Source organism: Silene latifolia, chromosome 6 (assembly GCF_048544455.1).
Source record: "Silene latifolia isolate original U9 population chromosome 6, ASM4854445v1, whole genome shotgun sequence".
In the NCBI taxonomy this organism is placed as follows: Eukaryota; Viridiplantae; Streptophyta; class Magnoliopsida; order Caryophyllales; family Caryophyllaceae; genus Silene; species Silene latifolia.
In genome coordinates, this window is record NC_133531.1 from 3960117 (window position 1) to 3984971 (window position 24855).

General features: G+C 33.8%; 1 protein-coding gene across 3 annotated transcripts; it reads right to left on the reverse strand.

The window, feature by feature from the left end:
* Positions 1 to 1702: 1702 nt before the first annotated feature.
* Positions 1703 to 18393, reverse strand: LOC141586036 (MADS-box protein SOC1). Of its 3 annotated transcripts, none has more exons than XM_074407133.1 (8): positions 18266 to 18393; positions 17818 to 18012; positions 9360 to 9444; positions 4003 to 4064; positions 3142 to 3241; positions 2997 to 3038; positions 2846 to 2887; positions 1703 to 2075 (listed from the first exon to the last, which is right to left on the reverse strand). In XM_074407133.1, exons 2-8 carry the CDS (start codon positions 17997 to 17999, stop codon positions 1920 to 1922), a joined length of 669 nt encoding a protein of 222 aa, XP_074263234.1. In that variant the 5' UTR covers positions 18000 to 18012; positions 18266 to 18393; the 3' UTR covers positions 1703 to 1919. The 3 variants fall into 3 exon arrangements, with proteins under 3 accessions (XP_074263234.1, XP_074263236.1, XP_074263235.1); XM_074407135.1 differs by lacking the exon at positions 18266 to 18393 and adding an exon at positions 18140 to 18229; XM_074407134.1 differs by lacking the exon at positions 18266 to 18393 and having other exon boundaries at positions 17818 to 18121.
* Positions 18394 to 24855: the final 6462 nt, after the last annotated feature.

The following is a 24855-nucleotide window of genomic DNA, read 5'->3' on the forward strand; positions in this document are numbered from 1 at the left end:
GCTTTTCGCATCAACCACATGTCCCATGATGGTGACCTGGTTGGCGGGCAGCGGCGTATCTGGTATTATTGGCATCCCGTACTCCGGTTGAATTACCCGGCCGGTGGAGGGCTACGCAACTCCAGAATTGTGGACGGTATCATCTTGGTAGAATTCGATTTCGTCCGTCACGAATACCTATTGCTGTTTTGACATCTTCTTAGCTTTTTGGGTGGGTTTTTGTTTTGTGTTTTTTTTTGTTTGGGAATGAATGTGACTAGCTTCTAGTATCCTTTCCCACAGACGGCGCCAATTGTTCCGGGTGTAATTCCAGAGCAGTTATTTATTACCACCCGTGCTTGTAGAATGACGTCTTTGATTGAATCCTCCTTTCGGTCTCGAAACAGCTGAACAACCGAGGGCTCGGCTTTGGACCGAGCGAACTCACTCCGACGCTCAAGTCAGTAAACTTAGAGAGATAAGTTGTTGTTACTTGGCGAAATGTATTTTGTAGAGAGATAAGGAAGATCATACCAGATGAATAGTGATTCTTAGGTTAAATTGTGGATCCCCTCCTCAATGAGAGTTGAGGAGTATTTATAGACTTTCACCTTTTGTCCCGTAGTGGCCAAGTGGCCAAGTGGCTAGCGGTGAAAAGATCGATCTACCCTCGGCCGAGGACCCCATGGCGGCGGGCCCTGTTGACTCGCCGCCGAGGGGTCTTGGATATGAGTTCGCGGACCGTGCCTCTACTGGCTAGTTGCCCCTACTGGGACCAGTGTGTGACAGCCGACAGTCGCGCTTGCTAGGTGTCTAGGTCGTTGACTTGCTTGTGGATATCTTTGACCTTGCTCAATATGTTGACCTGGTCAGCGGGTGCAGAATATGCCCCATCAAGGAGTATAGCCCAAAATTAAAAATTTGTTTTATTTATATTTTAACTTTATTTTGATAACCTGACATCTTATGATAAATACCGACACATTTAAAAATGCAAGTTATCAATATAAAATATTAGGTTATCAAAATAAAATATTTTAATATATATATTTATCAATTAATTTTATTGGGTTTCTCTTATTGGGTTAGGTTATGTTTGACAAGATATTTCAGGTACCTGATTTGAACAAGCAACCTGATTTGACTAATATTTCAGGTAGTTGTTTTACCTAGTGCTATTTGGTAAAGTCATTTCAGGTAACTGAAATGACTTTTCAGGTACCTGAAATGAAAAGCTACTCTAGGTAGCTTTTTAAAGTTTCAGATAGCTGAAATGTTCTACTTTACATATTTATCCTTTATTTAAATTAATTTATTATAATTATTAATGTCCTTTTATGTCATTTTACAAAAACCAGTTACCTTTTCAGTTAGTTTTACCAAACACTTTACTATTAATCAGCTACCTTATCAGTTTCCAATTTTCAGCTAGCTTTTCAGGTACATTTTTAATTTCAGTCACCTTATTAGGTTTCAGGTACATTTTCAGATTTCAGGTACATTTTCGGTCAGTTTTACCAAACAGAGCCTTAGACTTATATAAAAAATGGTCTCACACAACAATTTGTGTTTGCTATTTTACCCGTCAAATAAGTATCAAGTTCAAACGTACAATTTACAATTTGGCAATTTACATTCTACACCAGATATGGTTAGTAATACAAAAATACGTATATATAAAAACCGTATATCTACGATATTCATATCAGAAAACTATATAGAACATTCATTCCGAGAACTACCAACTCACGATAAAAACCGTCTTATACAAGAGTTGAGCAAACCCGCTAAGGTAGATGGAACATTTTAAGTAAATTGCTATATATATAGGGCGTTTGCACTCGTTTAGCAGCAATTCACGTTCCGAAAACAAAACCTTAAAACTCCGACATTATACATACATATTATACATTGCAAAGAACTCGAAATTGACGAATTACTTAAGCATTGCTAAGGCGCTTCGATCTACTCTCCGGCAATCCAATGAATAAATCGGTCTCTACGTCTGAAATCTGGCTATTAATGTCCTCAGACGGAGATGCTTCTTCTACTTGATGGACTGCGGATGATGACGATTCTTTTGGCACGACAACGTACTGTTATCAACCCAAGTACATTACACATTTGAGTCGGATCATATTTATATTACAAAGTTTATATGAGAATGTTTTACGCACAATGCATACGGAGTATGACATATTTTTATGCGAAATTGATGATTAGCCCCCATAACTTTGAGCAATTGTGAGATTGAGCCCTATAAGTTACAAATGTACTGATTAGGCCTCATAACTTTTAAGTAAAGTGAAATTGAATCAAGATTTTTAGTTTCCAACCAAAGTTGCACAAAAAAAATAATTTCATTCATTTATGCAATTTGTCAATACATTTATAAATTGTATGAATTTATTAATTATTACACATTTTGGAAAAAAAAACTAATATTAGAATGAATTACATAAAATTTAGAATTTGTAAAGTAATTTCACAAGTATATCAATATCAATTATATTAAAACTAGTGAAAATATTTAAAATATTCCATATAAAAACTATGTTAATTAATAAATTACTTAAATACTTTTAAAATATTAAAAATTATATAATGTACAATGAGTATAAATATAAAATTATTTAATGATATATTTATGTTAAAATTAAAAACAGGTTTGAATTTCACTTTTTGTAAAAATTATGGAGGCTAATTGCTACATTTGTAATTTATGGGACTTAATCTCACAATTGCTCAAAGTTATAGAGCCTAATCACCACTTTCGCGTTAATAATTTGATTGTACGCATATAACGGTATTAAACGGGTGAAATAAGAAAACAATTAGGAATTTCGAAAAAACAGGGGATCATCACCTTTTCAGTTAGCCTGTGATTTTCAGCAGCAAGGTGCTTCTCCTGAATTTCATGTCAAAAGTTAGAATACGAACGACATTTTACGCTATCTCATTTTCAATTCGTATAGAACAGTGGACATAACTATTTCAGACAACTATATTAAAAGTACCTTTTCTGTCAACTTCTTAATTTGTTCGACGTAAACTTGATTCTGAAATAAGAAAACGCGATTAATTAAGCAAAATAAGAATTCGAACGCAGATATTATTTAAAATAAAATCGAGGATTGAAGTTATATGTTCGGTGGGACGAACCTTCCTTGATCTGATTTTGTTTACACTTTTTTCCAATTGGTTCTCTAGTTGCTGCAGCTCTTCTAAACTGCATTCTCCAATATTTTCTCCAAGAAGTTTCCTATAATTATGCAACACAATTCAAGACTTATACTGCATATACTATTACCATATACAAGTACCACATTTGCGACTTTTTGGTGAAATCGATTCTATTTTACATAATTTATTACCTTGCAACAATAGTCGATATTTACACCCTATTGTTTACTCGACACTAGAGCTGGACATCAGCACGGGCTGACCCGGCCCGGCCCCAACCCGGCTTTGTCCGTTACCATATGCAACTTTGCCCGACCCGACCCGGCCTTGGGCCCGGGGCCTAAAATCCCAGCCCGGCCCATTATTTTAGCAAAAATAAAAAAAATTGGAAAGCCCCACCAGCCTGGCCCGCCTCGTGCCATGGCCCGGGTAAAGCATATCCCATCCGGGCCAAGCCCGCCCTTCCCCTGACCTGGCCCGGGTCTAACCAGGAGAGCCCGGCCTGCCTCCTAGCCAGCCCAGCCCGGCCCGAGTACAAGTCTACTCGACACAAAGCCCGAGAGTATTTCAGCTTATGTAACTTCCGACTTCATGTTATGAATAAAAGACGTTTTCTTTCCAAAAAAAAAAAAAAAAGTCGATATTTTGCTGGAACTCCGGGATTGGATCAATACTATCAGTACTTGGCTAGTATTTTACCGGTATGGACTATGGTCCGATATAAGTTATAACTGATAATGGACTAAAATATCTCAGGGTGTTTTCTGTGACACCGGGTCATACAATAATAAGTTTTCGATATGAAATGAAATTCCAAAACATGCAAGGAGGTAAATTTACCGTTTGGAAGCTTCCATAGTCTCGACCTTCTTTGCTAAAATCGCAGCTTCCTCCTTCATGTTCTACATTATAGAATCATGTAACAACAACACCATGCGCATCAGCGAAATAACTCGTAAAATATGCATCAGAAAGGTAAACTGAATTTGTTCATATTTCTACGCATGGAAAAATTAAAGGCATCAATAGTTACATGTTCATTCAATAATCTGGACCAAAATCATACAGAGTACTTTATTTGTGCTGCCAACGGTCCACCTGTTGCCATGGGGATGCAGTGGCTGCAGCTGCATCCCCAAAGATATGTTAATTTAAGTGTAGTAATGGTGCATAGCAATGATATTGGCCCAGTGGTTGAGTGCAGTTACTGAGAGTTAGACTTCTTGTGTTCGACCCCTCATCTAGGCGTTTTTATTTTTGCATTTATTTCTTCCAAGTGTTATGTTTAGCATTCCCCATAATATGCAATTAATTATAACCTAATTGTTTTGACTTTTATTTTCCAAATTTAGGTTAACATAATACTTTGTAAATAACATAAAATAAAATAAATGTATAATGATGCTCCGTATTCAATATAATTAAATGCATTTATTTCTTCCCAGTGCTATGTTTAGCATTCCCCATAATATGCAATTAATTAAAACCTAATTGTTTTGACTTAAAATTTCCAAATTTAGGTTAAAATAATAATATTTCCAATCTCCCACGTGCAAATTTAGCCTAGTGGCTCTGATACCACTGGTGGGAAATTAGCGCCAATCTCCCACGTGGAACGGAAGCAACCAATCGACAAGTAAACCGTAAAAGTAAATAAATGTAAGCAATAATAAGATGAGACGATATTTTAGGGTCAAACCCAGGGTAAAACCTTCCAAACCGGAAGTAAAACCCACTAGCCAAATCGACTAGAATCCACTATAATAATATAGTACCAGTACAACGTAAACGTCCCGAATTAATACCAATTCGAAACCCACAATAATATAAGATAAAAATCTCTAGCCCTCCAGTAATATTAGTCAATGTCACTAATATCACCCTTAGAGTAACCTCCTAAATTATTGTATAATAACACCCGTTATACTGCCTCTCACTCTCAAACCCGACTTGCTATTTTCTACCAAGCTAAGTCACCTTGTTTGATATTTGTTGTGTTATTTTCCAAATGAAAATCATCTTTTATATAGGAAAGCCTATGGAACAAATTCCATATATTAACATCTTCATAAAGACATTAGTCCCCCTTGTCCATAGCTAATACAATGAATCAAATATAATTCATTGAACTCCATCATGTACATTGTAACTTTGTAATGTATGTACATGTAACATCTTGTAATATTGCACAAAACTTGGGTTGGACAATTGGGTGTTACCCAACAAATCTCCCCCTCCAACACAAGAGACAACCACCGAGGAATCAACCATTGACCTTTTGAAATTACCAGCTGCACACCCGAGTTAGTATCCGGTCCCCACCCTTAACTCAATATCACGGCCAATGCACCTTGTACAGCCTAAACCTAGTCAATGACTCCGGAGAGAAACCTCTTGTTCTCCACCTTTCTACCGGCAGGAATTTTACCTTTGCGCCCGTCTGTAACCTGAAAACATTTTACCTTCGTTGCCTTTTCCGCAAACGAAACACGTGCACGACTTTTCCGTTTCAAGCCATCCTGTAAGGTTTTTACTGCATATGCATCCAGACGGTATAAACCATGACGTAGCTCCCCCTTCATGAGGACCATAGAACCCTTAATAACTTTTATTACTCCCCCATGAGCTTTACACCCATAACCTTCGGAGTCCAGTTGACTAAGTGAAATTAAATCCTGCCGCAACTTTGGAACATAAGCAACCTTGTCCAAAGTGTGCACCACCCCCATTTGACATTTTGATTTTGACCACCCCAACACCCATGACATCAACTATTGAGTTATCAGCCAAACTCAATTTCCTAGCCACGCCTTCTTGGAGCACGTCAAAACTATCCTTCCGGGTGCAAATGTGGTTGAGAGAACCAGAATCTAATATTCATTCTTCCTTGGAAGTAGAGCTCATCAAAAGCGGGCTTGGGCCGGACACGGGCCGGGCCCAGCTGCTAAAAAAGTGTCCGGCGGGCCTTATTTTATAGCCCGAGCCCGCTAAGTGGGCCAGTTTCCACTGTTCGTACCCTCCCACTTCAAAAAAGCGGGCCCGCTCGCGGGCCTGACTAAAATCAAATACATAAATTAGTGTTTTTATTAAAACACGAGTTTGTTATCGCTACATCCCACTAAAACTTAACAATTGTCTTTAAAAGCTTACCCTTAAGAAAGTAAGTAATTTTCAAATGATTAGTTTACTAGATTTTGGAAAAAATACAAGTTTGACAATGTTATACTACAAACATCAAAAGTTCATTTTTGCCTTGGTCTTTGTGCGGCATTGTTAGCGGTTACATACACTCCCGTGTAATAAATACTTAAAAGGTACTATCTTTATACGACAATCTCGTTAGCATGTCCATTCTTGATGAATCTTTATACGACAAGTGTAAATACCGACAATCTTCCACTTATACGTAAGACATAAGTATTCATTTGCGCTACCTAATTGGTTTAGAGTGTACAAATAGTAAATGAAATGAGCAGAAACGTCGGATGATTGAGGGTTTTTAAGAACTTTTATAAGGTTACTTTTAATAGCGGGCCGCCCATGGACAATTTTGTTTAGTCCAAGTCTGTCCATTTATACTAGCGGGCCTAGTTTTCTTCTCCGTTACCCGTTTAATTTTTTATTTTGCTTGTCCAAACCCGTTATTTTAGCGGGCCGAACGGGTCGTCCCACATTTGATCAGCTCTACTTGGAAGACACGTCGTTCACATCCGTGACCGCAAATATGTCATTACCATCGGTAAGGAAACAACCACTACTTCCTTCGCCGGCAACCAAGTTGGTGTCGTCCTTGTTTTCTTCATTCCCGCATTTCTTAGGACAAAACCGCCTAATATGCCCAAGGTCACCACACTCGAAACACTTCACATCATTATTCTTAGAAGCGTTCCTGGACTGAGACCTGTCATGCTTCGATCCATCCTCCCTGTTAAACGATCGACCTCTCCCATCCCGAGCAACTGCAACTGTACCCGTACTGTCGCTCCGATCCGTATCTCAGCCTTGTCCTTCTTCCTCGCATCAAAGGACAATAAAGTCAGATGTGTCTCGCTCCATCGTGATGGTGTCTTTCCCGCACAGAATAGTATCCACATAAGTTTCATATGTGTCCGGGAGAGAATCGAGGAGTAGTAACGCCTTATCTTCCTCCTCAAGCTTCACCTCGATCTTCTTTAACTCGTCTAACAATCCATTGAACACATTTAGATGCCCAATTAAATTTTCATCCTCGTCCATCCTCAACCGATATGACCGTCGCTTTAAAAGCAACTTGTTGGTCAAACTCTTCGCCATGTAGAGCTTCTCCAACTTTTCCCATATCACCGATGGAGAGTCGTCATCAAGAACACAATTGATGACTGAATCCGAGATGCACAATCTAATAGTGCTTGCACACTTGGTGCAAACCTCTTCCCAGTTGTCATCACTCATCTTCTGCGGCTTACCATCATCTCCTTTCAAGGCTCTAGCTAAGCCAAGATGTACTAGGAGATCCTTCATCCTTCTCTGCCAAAGGGTGAAACTACTTTTACCATCAAATTTTGGTACTACAAATTGAGACCCCATATTTGACATCCTTGCCAATTAAACCAGCCACCAGACCGAGCCTAGTGGTTCTGATACCACTGGTGGGAAATTAGCGCCAATCTCCCACGTGCAACGGAAGCAACCAATCGACAAGTAAACCGTAAAAGTAAATAAATGTAAGCAATAATAAGATGAGACGATATTTTAGGGTCAAACCCAGGGTAAAACCTTCCAAACCGGAAGTAAAACTCACTAGCCAAATCGACTAGAATCCACTATAATAATATAGTACCAGTACAACGTAACCGTCCCGAATTAATACCAATTCGAAACCCACAATAATATAAGATAAAAATCTCTAGCCCTCCAGTAATATTAGTCAATGTCACTAATATCACCCTTAGAGTAACCTCCTAAATTATTGTATTATAACACCCGTTATACTGCCTCTCACTCTCAAACCCGACTTGCTATTTTCTACCAAGCTAAGTCACCTTGTTTGATATTTGTTGTCAAATATTGTTGTGTTATTTTCCAAATGAAAATCATCCTTTATATAGGAAAGCCTATGGAACAAATTCCATGTACTAACATCTTCATAAAGACATTAATCCCTCTTGTCCATAGCTAATACAATGAATCAAATATAATTCATTGAACTCCACCATGTACATTGTAACTTTGTAATGTATGTACATGTAACATCTTATAACATTGCACAAAACTTGTGTTGGACAATTGGGTGTTACCCAACAAATCTCCCTCTCCAACACAAGAGACAACCACCGAGGAATCAACCATTGGCCTTTTGAAATTACCAGCTGCACACCGGAGTTAGTATCCGGTCCCCACCCCTAACTCAATATCACGACCAATGCACCTTGTACAGCCTAAACCTAGTCAATGACTCCGGAGAGAAACCTTTTGCTCTCCACCTTTCTACGGGCAGGAATTTTACTCTTGCGCCCGTCTTTAACCTGAAAACATTTTACCTTCGTTGCCTTTTCCGCAAACGAAACACGTATGTTATTTGGCCCATACTCCATATGGTTAGCCGCAAACGAAACACGTACCCTTAAAAAGACTAAACCTAGATCTCTAAAGTAAATTTAAAATCAATCGTAGAAATAATAAATCAATAAGCAATACTCGTATGTTATTTGGTCCATACTCCATATGGTTAGCCGATTAGGCCTGGTCCTCTCCATGCAATTTTTTTGTTTAGACCAGACCGGGCCATATATTAGTCCACAGCCCAACATTTTACTCTTGTTTTGTTTTCGATCCACAAAGTTTAGTCAGGTGCTACCTATTCATCCATTATTCATCCGTTCATTTCCTTGATTTTTGTGCGGAAAATAACAGATAAACGTTAATCGAAACGGAAAAGTTTTTTTTTTTTTTTTTTTTTTTTTTTTTTTTTTTTTTTGGGTGACGAGGGGTTTAATCCCCCCGGGCCCAGGTAATCCAGCGTCACCACCTGGACCATGTAAACCACCCCAATTGGGGCCGCCGAGATAACCGCATGCATTGCTCATCCGTGGGTTCGAACACGGAACCTCGCAATTCTTGCCTTTGCAAGCTTTGAGGTTACCCAAACTACCACTAGACTGTAAGCACTTGGTTAAACGGAAGAGTATTGAGACGTAGTAAAGGGTGTATGACATTACCTGAAGGTCTTCTTCCATAGATTTCTCCCTGTCAGGTTGTGATTCTCTTACGTGCCTCTGATATCGTCCTATGCTTTCCTGCATGCTGTTTTTCTCCAATTCTTTAGCAATTATCATTAGGGATGTTTAAAAAGGGTACATTTTACCAAACCGCTAATTTAATTCAATTTGAAAACGGTTCAGTTTGACAAAACTCTGAATCTAAACGCAACTAATTTCTAAATGTTTCCATTCACTAAACCTCATTGAAAGAATGGATTTTTAGTTTATGTTCGTCCCTTCGGGAAATTGAAAACTTCGAAAAATGTAGTTAGATTTTCGAAAAAATTTTCGATACCTTTACTAATATTTCCATTCACTAAAACCTCATTGAAAGTACGGTTTTTTGGTTTATGTTCGCCCCTTTTGGAAATTGAAAAACTTTGAAAAATGTAGTTAGATTTTCGAATTTTTTTCGCGTTTTCTTTATATCATTACTTGTTTGTCTCCGCTGAAACTTTTAATTTCCTAACCGTAAATCTTCTCTTCGCCACTGATTATCACGGTTCAAATTATTTTTGAAGACCGCTAGTTAGCCTAGAGCTGATCATGGGCCGGGCCGGGATGAGAAAAATGGCCCACATGTGCGGGTTGGGCCGGACCGGGCCAAATGAGAGGGCCTATTTAGCGAGCCCAAGCCCGACCCTTAAGGGCTACATCGGGCTTTTGGGCCTATATGGGCTTTTCGGACCCTAAAATTTACGACTTACCGAACGAGATAAATAGTATAATACGTTCAACTTGTACTTTAAATGTGCACTTAGTATAAAAAATTGTACAAAGAATGATGAAATACATAAGAATTAATCTCCAAAAATAGAATAAAAGACAATCATCGACACATTATAATGCTTAATCATATCTAGTAGATATGATTTATGTTATGTGAACATCGCTTTTAAATCTCAATAAATATATACATGAGTTTATAAGGAATTATATATAAAATTTACGCTACTTAAACAAATTTTATAAGAAAAATATTCCTTAAGTAATAAATACGGGCCGGGCCGGGCCGGGCCAAAATTTGGGCCAAACGCTTAGCCCAAACCTGTCCCAAAAGTACATTGGGCTTTTTTGGGCCGGCCCATGAGCTTTTTTGGGCCAAAATAAAAGGTCCAAGCCCTTCAAAAAACGGGCTGGACCGGGTCGGGCCAATGGGCTTGGACCATTTGATCACCTCTAAGTTAGCCTAACAACTCTTGGTAGCCTAATCACCTCTAATCGAGCCATAAAGAAAGGATGAAGAGGGAGCCTTGTAGTTCATAAACTATGCCACCCGTATAATTTCTATTTATAATAAAGTTTTCAGATTTTGTCGTATAATTTTGCTAGCTTCAGAAATTCGGATAAAATTCCATTATTGTCTTTCATGCATGCATGTTAGACAAATTTCTTTCCTCCACATAAAATTCTTATATTTGTGCGCAATCAAGGGACCACTACATGCAGTCCATTGCACATCCCATATATCTCTATTTATTGACTAGTGCTGAGGTCCAAATACAAGAGATTTAATACAAAATTGGATGTTTATCCCCCATGCTTTTCATATGCTACTTGCTTGATTTGACAAGGTTCTAGATCATCAAAATTGAAAGGAAATGTCCTCTTTATTTCTTTAATTTTTTTAAATTTTTTTATTTGATCACATTACTTTCTTTTTTCTCTACCTCACTTTCCACTTTCTTTATCCACTTCATCTCTTTTTTTACACATCAAAGAGGATCATCATTTCCACTCTTTTTCCACCTTTTGAGTTTTGAGTAGTCCTCACTACCCATTTTCTTTTTTATTTGGCACAACGGCCAAGATAAGGACATCCTCCATTTATGGAGGATGTCTTCCTATTCCACTTCAAAGAGGATGCAAAGAGGATGTTGCCAAATTAAAAAGAACATCCTCTTAGCACTCTCTTTCATCTAAGAGGATGGGTAATCCTCTTCAATGTGGATGCTCTTAGATATACCGACGAGTGAATTATACTCCCTCCAATCCACTCCAAAGATAATACTTATTGTCTTACTTAAAACGGACGATCCACAACAAATGTAACATATTTTATTTAACCCACAACATTATCAAGTTGTTCTTATAGCCATTTTATATTTACGCAAAATGCCATTACATAATACATACTCACATATCATCCCACAATTAAACCCACAATTACATGGCACACCTATTTTTTCCCTCTTTACCCTTACTTTTTCCATCTTTTCTTAAATACTCTATTTTCCTCTATGTTATCTTTGGGGTAGATCGGAGAAAGTATAGGGTTACTGTTTGATCACAAATTCTCATTTGTGATTTAAAGATATTCGTCGCAAGCTAGTGACGGATCAAATACTACTCATGTGAATAGATAAAACAAAAATAGATTGCCTATGGAGTAGCAGTTTTGTTACTTTTAGATATATTTTTAGATATATTTTTTTTGTTTCATTTACCATTTTTGACATATTTTAAGTTGGAAAGTGATAGGGCGACACCGGGTGTTACCGAGCTCGGTAACACCCTAATAAAAAAATAGAAAAAACTAAAAAGTTGTTTTCGTTTTTGCGCCAATAACACGTTGATAAAACCCTAACTCGCAATCTATTATATTTAATAAAATAAAATATAAAAGATACTAATTAAAACTATAAACTATATCCAATATTCCAAAAAATGTGAAAACTAATCTATCTCTTCCATCTACCCAGTTTGATTTCCATGGTCGCTAAGACACGTGCTGAAGAAAACCATTGATGATGTATACAATTACTGTTATTTTCCACATCATAGCTTTACCAATGAATTTTCGTTTGAACACCATTGTTGATGTATTGATCAAGTGCCTAATTCTAATGATGATAGAGTTTAATTGTCTACAAATGGGCGTGATAACAAATAGATTTTTTTAGTTATTTTTGGGAGTTGTTTGGTAAACGGCGGATTGAAAATTTTCAGCATGTTCAAGACTTTTAGCATGTTTGACTTATCAATCTACTATTTTGAGTGTTTGGTAAATGGCATATTGACAGAGTAGATTGAAGCTCAATCTACCGTTTTCCAATATGCTGCTCTACCTAGCATATTCACATTAGAGCAAGTCCAATGGTAAGCTAGTTGCAACTAGCTTACCATTGCCATATCACTTTTTAAGCTAGTTTAATTTTAGGCTACAAATTTATTTCAATGATTTAGCTTACATTTTAACTAGCTTGACCCAAATTTTAATAAACCAATTAATTTCTATTGGTTGTATATGGCCAATTAAGCTACTAGCTTAATGAAACTAGTTGTTTGGTTTAAGCTATCCTATATGGAGTTGTCCAATGGTCTAGCCACTAGCTTGCAATTTCTTAAAATTGCAAGCAAGTCCCTAAGGCAAACCATTGAACTTGCTCTTAGTAGATTGTGAAATATGAATCCGTCAACAATTTACACATAAATACAACAATCTATTAACCAAAATCTGCTAATTACCAAACACTCCTACTAAATTTGCTAATTGAAATATACTAGTCAAACTTATTAATCTCATCTGTCATTTATAATCTGCTTGACCAACCTGCTTCTGCTAATATCAATCTGCTGATTACCAAACAAGGCCCAAATCTTTAATTCTTGTTTAACTAATAATACTAGCCAAAGTTTCTAAATTGCCCTTCATTAGTATTTTATTTGAAATTCAAAATAGTTAATCAAATTACAATTTTATCTCGGGTGTTACTGAATTTGAGTAACACCCGGTATCGCTATCTTATTTTTCTTTTGAGTTTAAGACAGATATTACCGCTCAAAACGTGTAAGTACTAGCTTCCTTTTTCTTCTCACATTTACTCTACGAGGTGCATGTATGCACCACACACTTATATATGGAGTAGGATTAATGCAATGTCACAGTAAAGAAAGAGTGTCAGATTCAGGTACAAACTTGATTAACACGGGGGCTTCTTGAACATTCTAATTCTTGAACATTCTAAGTGTAAGTCTAATCATTATACGTGAAAGAATCATTTGAAGTGAATATTAGATACGGAATTGTAATAATTTTTCTCTATTTCTACGAACCATAATTACACCTACTAATGAGAAACAGCTAGTCTTGCTTGTGACGGACTAATCCCGTCACAAGCTTGTGATCTCTCACAAAAAGGGAGAGGGGATAAGGTTGGGCACCCTCATGTGCTTCTCACTCACCTCTCAATGGACATTTTGTGAGAGGAAACGGTATCCGTCACAAGCTTGTGACAAATATCGCCCGTCTTCAATGAGATTTTGTGAATGAGAAATGAAAAGGAGGTGTATGTAGATAAAGATAAATGGAAAGGATCCTCATTAGAGCTTTAATCTTGTTAGGATCGCGATTTCACATTAGATTGATGAAGTGGATAGGATTGAATCAGCAGATTCGGATTGCACGATTGTAAAATCCTACAAATTGAGCTGCTTCAGCCACTCGAATTGAAGATTAAAACATATACTCCGTATTTATTAATATGTATCCATAAAATATTGATGATTACTAGTTTAGTATCATTATGTGAACATATTTTTACAATTTGCGAGAATCGAGTGTTACAAGACATTATATAAAAATACTATATACTCCGTATTTACGAAGATTGTAGTATCGTATTAGGATCCTACCTCTAGAAATTTTCAAATTTGTATGTGATTGTAAGATTCTACAACCATGAATAAAATCGTAATAAAAAGATCGGTCAATTGTTTTTGAATCATAAAATTTAAAATTGAATCGAGATTCTAATAACAATGGTTGTAATTTCCATATGATGAAGTAGGAGAGGGTATGAACTAAGGGGTTACATTGCTGATCAAACTGATATGTTGTTGACTTGTTGATAATTTAAAGCATGTATAATGCAGGAATTGTATTATTGTATAACTACATACATGACATTTTCTACGGTTTTTGTGTATTTTTATTTACCTTTTTTTTTTTATCAAATTATTGCAATTTAGAAAGGAAAATACTAAAAAAAAAAAAAAAAAAAAAAAAAAAAAAAAAAAAACTGTTTTTTAATTAATATTTAATGCATTAGTTGCATAAAAAAAATATATTTTATATTATACTTATGTTATCCTAAAAGTAGATGATTTATTTCTTGTATAAAAAATTAGTTACATTTTTTTATTATATTTTTTAATTAATTTTATTAGTTTAGTATAGATACATACTAATGTATGATAAAATCAATATGATCTCTAATATTTGATAAATATAATAAAAATTATATTTTATACTCGTATTATACTTATGTTATCCTAAAAGTCCATGATTTATTTCTTGTAGCAAAAGAAAAATAGTTACTTTTTTTTTATTACATTAGTTTTTAATTAATTTTATTACTTTAATAGACACTATGTATGAAATTTATATAATCTCTAACATTTTAAAAAGGACGATAATAAATTTATATAGATGAATAATAAATGAAGAGTTAATTCACTATTTTTACTTCCTATTCATATGAAGTTATCATTTGAAATTACAAAATGGTCAACTATCAATTTAATGAAAATAAAAATATTGTCGTCCAATAATGAATACATCATAGTTGTTTATTTTATTTGGCTCTTTAACCTAAGCAAATCTATATAGTTCTAAAGTAGACATTCATACTATTTAGAAATAATTAGAGTCCTTAAAAAAATAATTGTTAAAAAACATATGTATATCATCTTTCTAAGGGTGTGTTTGAATAGCAAACTGGGAAGGAAAGGGGGGGGGGGGGAAGGAAAAGGAAAGGAAAGGGAGGGAGAATGGAAGGGGGTTGTTTGGATAGCAAAAATAAGTAGAGGGAAATGGAGGGGGAGAAAGGAGGAAGCTTATTTCTCCAATGAAGGAGGACAAAGAGTGCGAAGCTAATTTCAATGCATAGGCAATTATACTCTTGCCATATTGCTGGAGTATTTGGCAAATCCGCCCTCAATTTGGAAGGAGAAAGTTTTCCTTCCAAATCTTGTCAATGATGAAAAGATTCTAGTTTAGTCTAAATGAGGGAAATTAAATCCTCTCATTTCCATCCCCTTCCATTTCCCTCCTTCTACATATTGTAACCAAACAAAGGAAATTGAAACCCTCCATTTCCCTCCCCTCCCTTTCCCTTCAATTCTCTTAATCCAAACACACCCTAAACGATATTCGATTAAAATCTAAGGTGGTTACAGTTGTACATATATGAGTGAGAGAGATGGCTCCTCTCCGTTATCTATTAGGGGGAAGGAAAAGGAAAGGAAAGGGAGGGAGAATGGAAGGGGGTTGTTTGGATAGCAAAAATAAGTAGAGGGAAATGGAGGGGGAGAAAGGAGGAAGCTTATTTCTCCAATGAAGGAGGACAAAGAGTGCGAAGCTAATTTCAATGCATAGGCAATTATACTCTTGCCATATTGCTGGAGTATTTGGCAAATCCGCCCTCAATTTGGAAGGAGAAAGTTTTCCTTCCAAATCTTGTCAATGATGAAAAGATTCTAGTTTAGTCTAAATGAGGGAAATTAAATCCTCTCATTTCCATCCCCTTCCATTTCCCTCCTTCTACATATTGTAACCAAACAAAGGAAATTGAAACCCTCCATTTCCCTCCCCTCCCTTTCCCTTCAATTCTCTTAATCCAAACACACCCTAAACGATATTCGATTAAAATCTAAGGTGGTTACAGTTGTACATATATGAGTGAGAGAGATGGCTCCTCTCCGTTATCTATTAGAAGGCGTAACTTAGTTTAGAGAAAAAATTATTTGTTAAAAATTATATATGTAGACCATCTTCCAAATACAATTAGGAAATGTCTTTTTAGCAGTATTCGATTAGATCTTAGGCGGCTACAGTTGTTTATATATGAGTTGAGTGACCGAGATGGATCCTCTCCATTCTATCAAAGGGTGTGACTTAATTTAGAGGGAGGAAATAGATGTATTAGATTTTAATAGGACTGTGTAAAAATTAAAATGTGTTAAATAGATCTGGCCTTCTATTTTACCTCCGAACCAATGAGAAAATGGTGATGATCTTGACTCGTACAATAAGGAATTCGAAACCTATTTCATTGGTCTATACGAATGAATAAAAAGCCAATAAGTATTTAGCCACCAAAAATTTCATTGGTCTATACGAATGAATAAAAAGCCAAAAATGACAACCAAGCACTAATCATGTCCACAAAATCTCATTGATATCCGTCACAAGCTTGTGACGGATACCGTTTCTTCTCACAAAATGTCCATTAAGAGGTGAGTGGGAAGACATAAAGTCTTCACTTGTCCTCCTCTCTTTTTGTGAGAGGTCGTGATGCTCAGAATTTAGGAGTAGCGTCGTCACAAAGTTAAAGACTAATTGAATCATGTCTCTATTTGCCTTTAAACAAGCTTATATAGATTCTTATTTCTTTTAATTTAATTATCTTATTTGATTAGGTAAAAAAATTAGGTTGATCCTCTAGGGTAGGATCAACCTATCTCATCCTTTCGAATGAGGAAGGTAAGTTGAAGTCACCAGGCTATCAAACCACCTCGAAAGAGTTGGGCAGGAATGTCCAATAGAAGCCATGAAATCATAAAAAGCATTTAAGTCTAAATTTTTTGAGCTGTAAAAAAAAATATGGTAACATTTAAAAAAAAATTGTGATCGAAATTGTTTTAGAAAAATAATTTTCAAAAAATATAGACGCGTGAAAAACATCAAACATTCTTTTAATAATAATAATAATAATAAATCATAATTTTATTCCTTTCTGTCTTTAGATTCATACTACTCCCTCCACATTTTAATGTTCTTTCAATTTCTCTATTATATGTTCTATTATATATGAGCAGTATTTTAATGAAACAGAAGAACATTAAAATTTAGAGGGAGTATTTCAATAGAACTACTCATATATATTTAATAAATGGTTTGAATTTAGGAAATGAAAAAGTACTTATATTTTTAATATTGCTATGCTTTTTTACAAATATTTCCAAAAATTCAAAATACTATCATCGAGATCTCAAAAAGTCAAACAGAAACATTATATAAAACACATGGGATCATGATTTTTTTTTTTTTTTTTTTTTTTTTTTTTTTTTTTTTTTTTTTTTTGGTAACGAGGGAATCCGCGGATGTACGTGATAGCCTGCAAACCACGTATACCAGGTAAATCACCCGAAGGTGACAGGCTCGAAGTCTATTAGACATGTACTCAGGCCAAGAATTCTCCACAAGATTTTGTTCTTGAGGAGGCTTGAATCTGGGTCTCCTGGGAATTTCACCCAAGATTATTGTAACTAACTAATTTTTTTTTTTTTTTTTTTTTTTTTTTTTTTTTTTTTTTTTTTTTGATTGTAACTAACTAAATGAATAGAGGAAGATCAAACAAATTAAAGAAGGAAAAAAAAAAAAATTGACTAAATGAAAGAAGAAATTTTTTACCTAGAGCTAGCAAATTCATAAAGCTTTCCTCTAGGAGAGAAGATAATAAGAGCAACTTCAGCATCACACAGAACTGAAAGCTCAAATGCCTTCTTCAATAACCCGTTTCGCCGCTTTGAAAACGTTACTTGCCTGCTTGTTGCATTTTCTATCCTCTTCATTTGTGTCTTTCCTCTCACCATCTTGAGCTAGTTACTTCACAAAACAAAAACTCGTATAAGCGATATCTCAGAAGATGTATTAGCCTAGTGGTTAAGAGGAACGCACTCCAATGAAAAAAAATAGAGCTAAATCAAGATAGATTTGGTGATAAAAATGATACCCAGAAAAATAAATACACCTATATTATTTTTTTTTAAACTAATTTTAATTAAAAACATTTATTTCTGTGAAGAAACAAATGTGAAGAAATAAAAATGATAATAAATAATAATGATAATGATAATACCGTAAAATGAAACAGGTGGTTGAGAATTGGATAGATTTATTTTGAGACAAGAAGCTAGTGTTTTTATTTTTTGAGGAAATTTTGAGTAAGTTGCCTTTTTTGGGTAGTAACATCAGAGGTTGAGCTCTTCCAATCACCACCCCTTTCCTTATTTATACCCCTATTTGATACTCCAATTGTCCCCAATACTTTGACGTTTTCTCTCTTTTTTGGATAGACTCTTGACTCTTCTTTATCTACTCCCTCGGATCCACATTAAAGGTAATTTAGGGAAAAATAGAGTATTTAAGAAAAGGTAGAAAAAGTAAGAGTAAAGAGGAAAAAAAATATGTGGGCCATGTAATTGAAGGTTTAATTATGGGATGATATGTGGTCATGTGGGGTATATAATGGCATTTTGTGTAAATATGAAATGGGGGGACAACTTGGTAATGTTGTGGGTCAAATAAGATATTTTACCTTTGGCGTGGATCGTCCGTTTTAGGTAAGTGTTACCTTTGGTGTGGATCGGAGGGAGTAACTTACAACTATACAAGGGTATAATTTAGTCCTAAATCCTGATTTTTACGAGATTAAATTATCTGAACTGAATTGAATTGATTAATTTAAAGTAAAGATTATACATTTATATTAAACTAAACTAAATTAAAATTAAATACGACAAGGGAATTAATCAAGCTCGAATAAACTATTTGAATACGACGATATTTAGTATTTTACACACTAAAACCAGTCGATACATTAGTATTTTATGTGAGTTTATAGAGTATAATCAATCGCAAACGTTTTAAGACTCTACTTTTATAGACGATATACATACAACAATCTAATTTATACTTAAATGACAAATATTATATTATACACAACAATTAGGAATGAATAATCTACATTCAAATTTAACCTAGGGCTGAAACATCAATCTTACCTATATCTCTAATCATAGTTATTTTCAAATAGTTAGCCTGGGTCATCATAACCTAATCGGCTTGTGCTTAGCACTGTCCTGAAACAACAACCCCTCATATATAATGCACCTTATTAAACATCCACAAATTATCACATACAATTACTTTAACTATGTAAGGAAACAATCAAAAGAAGCAATTACTAAGTTGTTTTGGTAAAACCAATAAAGAAAGAAGGAAAAAGGGTGTAAAACCACAATATCTAATGTAAGATGGAGACTATAGAATAGAGATGCTAATATGGAGATGCGGTAAACATGCGAGATAGTGTAAAAATGGGAATGTACTCATCACTCATCAGTCACAGCCTCACAGGAATAATGGATTAATAAAGCAAAAATATCCCAACTGTTTGAATTATTGTTATCTTACGTCACTATGCCACTTTTTCTATTTTTAGTAATTGATTTCTTGATAAATATAGCACTGTGGCTTATTTGTATATTTATATTTTAAACTTTATCTATAGATTATAGATTATAGATTATAGATTATAGATTATAGATTATATAGTTTTCTAAAAAGTAGGAATTGTATGTCTTTAGTTTTTAATATGATTCTACTTCTATTTTAGTACTCGATTCATTTCAGTTAATTTCAACGCTTTTTTAGCACAAATACCAAAAAATTAGAGCTAAATACTTAAAAAATACAGAAGTTGAAAAAGTAACGTAATGTATGGGAGAGAAAAAATATATATAAAGAAACGAATGACACACCAAATAAAGAAAATAAAAGAAATAATTGGAACATAAAGTAAATGAAATATAAAGATTTGTCTAATTTATTATAAATTATTTGTTTTGGTAAAGTTAAAGAGTTTTTAAAATTTTGATCAAGAATATGTCACACAAAATAAAATGGAACAACAACATATATTTATAATTGTCATTAAAAATCTTCACAATGTTATATAAAAAGTATAGTATATAAAGAAAAAATTAAAAATAGTAACAATGTGGTATAAAAATCATGAAAAAACAAGCATGCAATGGAAAAAACAGAAACAATAGGTAGTATTCGTAATCATTTCCCTTATTATCTTAGTGATATATTGATATGTATAAATGTAATACTTCTAGGCACGGATTAAACACCCAGTGACAGAATCATCCTGAAATATCTAACTCTTCTTCTTTATTGTTCATCTTGAAATATCTAACTCTTCTTCTTTATTGTTCACTCTACTTTACTATTTGTAGATATTTGTGTAAAGTACAATATTATAATTAAATAGAAATTTAGGATATTTCTAGATCAAATTTATCATTTGTAGATATTTGTGGTAACAATAATACTTTAACTGATTTTAATTTTAGAATATTTGTCATTGGTAGATATTTTGGTGTAGTAAAAATTCTATTTTAATAATTTCCACAAATTTTTATTTATAACACATTATAAACTCGTGACGCATAAATGTAATCATTGTATGAAAAAAACATAATCATTATTTAATAAATAAGAATTTGTATATAGTTATTTTTATCATAAAATGGTTATATTTATCCATTAATGCGCAATTTTTAGCACTCAAAAATTAGAAAGATCTAAGAAATAAAAATAGTCGGCCGTATAAAGGAGTCAAGGTCGGGGGTACGGAAGAACCAATAAGAAGTCGAAAACACATAGGGGAAGGTGAGACACACGACATCCAACATGGCGCGTAAGACACATAGACTGACACCTTTCTCCAAAGTTTATTAGTCGTTTTGCATCATCGCTCATGTTTGATGTGATTGATAGTGGGTCCCATTTCTTTTCTTTTTATGTGCCCGTCGATTCCCTTTATGTTACTCCCATTAGGGTTACGATTAATGATCTTAATATTATTTCCTATATAGACTTCTATAGTCATAAATCTAATCATGTCCCACATCTATGGTTCCTTCACAAAAAATGCGACAACGTATTGTATATTCATACACAAGTTGGTCAATAGTTTGGTGGGTGGATTCTCTCCATCCATAGGTTTCATATCTCGTATAACAGCTGTATGAAGGGTGATTTGGGAATTACGCTTTGATATTTAGTAGCGAAAATTTGAACTATATGATCATTATTAGTGAAATAAATACATGAATAGAGTTATATTGGACCCGATGTCTCACATAGGTTTCATATCTCGTATAACAGTTGTATGAAGGGTGATTTGGGAATTACGCTTTGATATTTAGTAGCGGAAATTTGAACTATATGATCATTATTAGCGAAATAAATACATGAATAGAGTTATATTGGACCCGATGTCTCACATAGGTTTCATATCTCGTATAACAGCTGTATGAAGGGTGATTTGGGAATTACGCTTTGATATTTAGTAGCGAAAGTTTGAACTATATGATCATTATTCGCGAAATAAATACATGAATAGAGTTATATTGGACCCGATGTCTCACCCGTATGGTTAATCATAAATGGAGTTTAATTACTCAGATTTTAGAAGTGGTTTTTGGTTATTTTTAATTGATTATATTTTAATGAATATGGTCAATAGTTTGGTGGTGGATTCGTGGATCCTCGTCATGGGTGTTTTAGGAATTACCCTTTTGATATTTAGTAATAGAAGTGTGGATTACGTGGTTATTTATTTACGGCATAAATACATAAGTAGAGTTATACATTATTATGTTGAATGTTGGCTGATCCCAAATCGTACATGATGTCTCACCTGTATGCATGGTTAGTCATAAAATGGAATTGAGCTATTTAAATTGATTTTCAGTCAATTTTAATAGTTAGATTCTTAATTTTAGTGTCGTTCTCCTTTTAATAACTAATAAAATGAAGTCATTGTGATTTGTGAAAAATAAGTTGAATAGTACATGAAACGCTTGCTAGATCGAGTTCAAAAAGTGTCATATGATAGCTAACTAGGTAGTTATTAGTGAAGAACTTGTGTATAATAATGGTAGATTAAGGCTCTGTTATTTTTTGCTTAATCTCTTATTTCAGTTTCATCCAGCTTAGTTCAGCTACATTCAATTCAGTTTAGTTCAGTTTTAACTCCAGTGAAAAGAACATAACTTAATTATTTTTTATAAACAGAACTAAACTTAAAATTTTAGATTTCAATTTAAAAATATATAAAATGATGGAAATATGATCCACTATTTATCTTAGACAAAACTTCTTCCACTTGACAATAATACTGCATTTCTTCCTTCTTTTTTCCAAGTTCCAACACATTTACTCCATGACTTCATATTTTCATCCCTTACAGTCTTACACAGTTACGCAAGATAAACATAAACTCCTTCCACTTGACAATAATATCTGATCGAGGGTAGCTACATATTTAACGTAAGAAGAACAATTACTCTTTCTTTAATAAAGTCTTAACTTAAATTGATTAAAATGTCAACATTTTATAATAAAAAGTGATCATTTAATAATAAAAAAGTTATAATTAAAATTATCGCTTTATAACAATAAACCGATGACAACTTTTTAACAGAAAATGTTTACATTTTATTGTAAAATGATCACATTTTATCCGTCTTTATTTCAAATGGATTCAGCCATTTAAAATGAGAATTTGCATAACAAGAGTATTGTGCGTTATCAGATTAGCATAACATCATGAAATATCCAGGCTGAGATTATTTGACTATATGCATTATTGAGACTCACTTGAGTTATAATTTAACAAGGCATGGACAGTTTATATTTTTGATTATTTGAAGGAATGTAATTAAAGTCGGGAGTTGCTCCGTAAAACCACAGTTTATGGACTATACAACTGGATGTACAATAGCATTGTACATCCAAGGTTATTTTAGTCTTCCTCAACTACTTTTATATGTTAAACCCTAAAACCAAGAATACGTAATTCAATTCAACTTTTCTTCTCTCTCTAACTGCTTCTATATTTTGATCTCCATCTTCCTACATTATGTAGTTAACTAATCTTCCCCTTGTAAATTATTTTAACAACTATTATATCTCCCATTCTTCAATCAGAATCAATATGAATTTAATTGATTTTTACCATCACGGTGAGAGAAGCTTCAACGGCAGATGAAACATCAAAAGGTATCATCATCAATGGAAAAAAAAAACTTTGAAGGGGCATGAAAAAAATCAATAGAGTTTTTATCGGGATTTAGATTATATAAATAATGGAATCTCATCTTACAAATCTGTTTGAATTAGATCGTGTTTTTTTTAAACTATATTTCCTATAAATTTAAGCTCGAATTCTTTTCATAATAACTCATATTCTTTTCTTAATAACTCGTATTCTTTTCATACATTACAATTTAGTTCAAGCTCGTGTTCTTTTTATAATAGCTCACATTCTTCTCATAATAGCTCGTATTCTTATTAGCTCATTTTTTTAAAAAAAAAAATAGCTCTTATTCTTCATGTGCGTACAATTTATGAGTTCATAGACATTTAGTTATGAAATACGATAACCTCTGAAGCTTTATTTGGTCGTGTTTTTTTGAAAGCACATTACATAAAATTTAACTCGAATTATTTTTATAATAACCCATACTCTTTTCTTAATAACTCGTATCTTTTTCATACATTACAATTTAGTTCAAGTTCGTGTTCTTTTCAAAGTAGCTCGTATTCTTCTTATAATAGCTCTTATTCTTTTTAACTTGAATTTTTAAGCTTATGTTTTTTTTGTATATAATAATAACTCGTATTATTCATGTGCGTACTATTTACGAGTTTATAGACATTGAAATATTATATAAGATCAAATTTGGGGGAGAGGGGAACTTTTGCTAAAGAGAGAACTACAGTACGTTAAGTTTTACGTTGTTGAAGGTACAATTTTTAATATTTTTTAATGGGTTATAGATTGTTAATCATATATTATATGGGCCTGATGTACAATGCTTCGTACAACAGGATGTATAATCCTATTTGTGGTAAAACCATGGCGTTAAATAATAGTACAAAGTGTTGAATAAGATAGGTAACAAGTTTCAACTTGTATCCACTTTGTTACACTAACATTTATGAAATGTACTAGTACAACAGAAAATAATTAAAGAATAAGGAAATTACGGGGTTTTTGGTAAACGGTATATTGACCGATCTCATATTCAAGGATTTTAGCATGTTTGATCAATTAACATGCTAATTTTCGTGTATGGTAAACAAGATATTGAAATAAGTATTATATTGTCTTCAAATATGTTGTTTTACAATATGTTGTTTACCCTAACATATTGCTTAGCATATTCTAAAATAAAATCTAAAAAATTTATCTGCTAATTATCAAACACTAAAACTAATTCAGCTAATTATAATATGTTGGTTAAACTTTTTAATAAAATCTGTCTTTTATAATTCGCTTTTACAATCTGCTTATATTGAAATTAATCCGATTTACCAAATTGATATATTGATATTTTAATCTATGTCGCTCAAACTCGTTTAGCAATATCCGACACTAATGCGTGTCTAAGTGTCGAAGTCGTCATTTTTATGAAAAATATGCGTATTCTAGTTTAAAATGGGATATCGAAATGCCATAGCACTACTACAAATTTAGGCAACTACAACGCCCCTTTAACAACGATTATTCACGAAAATCACAATAGACGTTGTAGAATGTATGGCGCGAATTTTACTAAAATAAATTACAACGGGTATGGTTATAAA

Excerpts from the sequence above, each read along its gene's own strand:
- LOC141586036 (XM_074407133.1), bottom strand. The coding sequence starts at position 17,999 with ATGGTGAGAGGAAAGACACAAATGAAGAGGATAGAAAATGCAACAAGC. Across the intron at positions 4,065-9,359 it reads CTATGGAAGAAGACCTTCAG|AACATGAAGGAGGAAGCTGC; the intron begins GTAATGTCATAC and ends TCTATAATGTAG. Across the intron at positions 3,242-4,002 it reads ACTATGGAAGCTTCCAAACG|GAAACTTCTTGGAGAAAATA; the intron begins GTAAATTTACCT and ends GCATAATTATAG.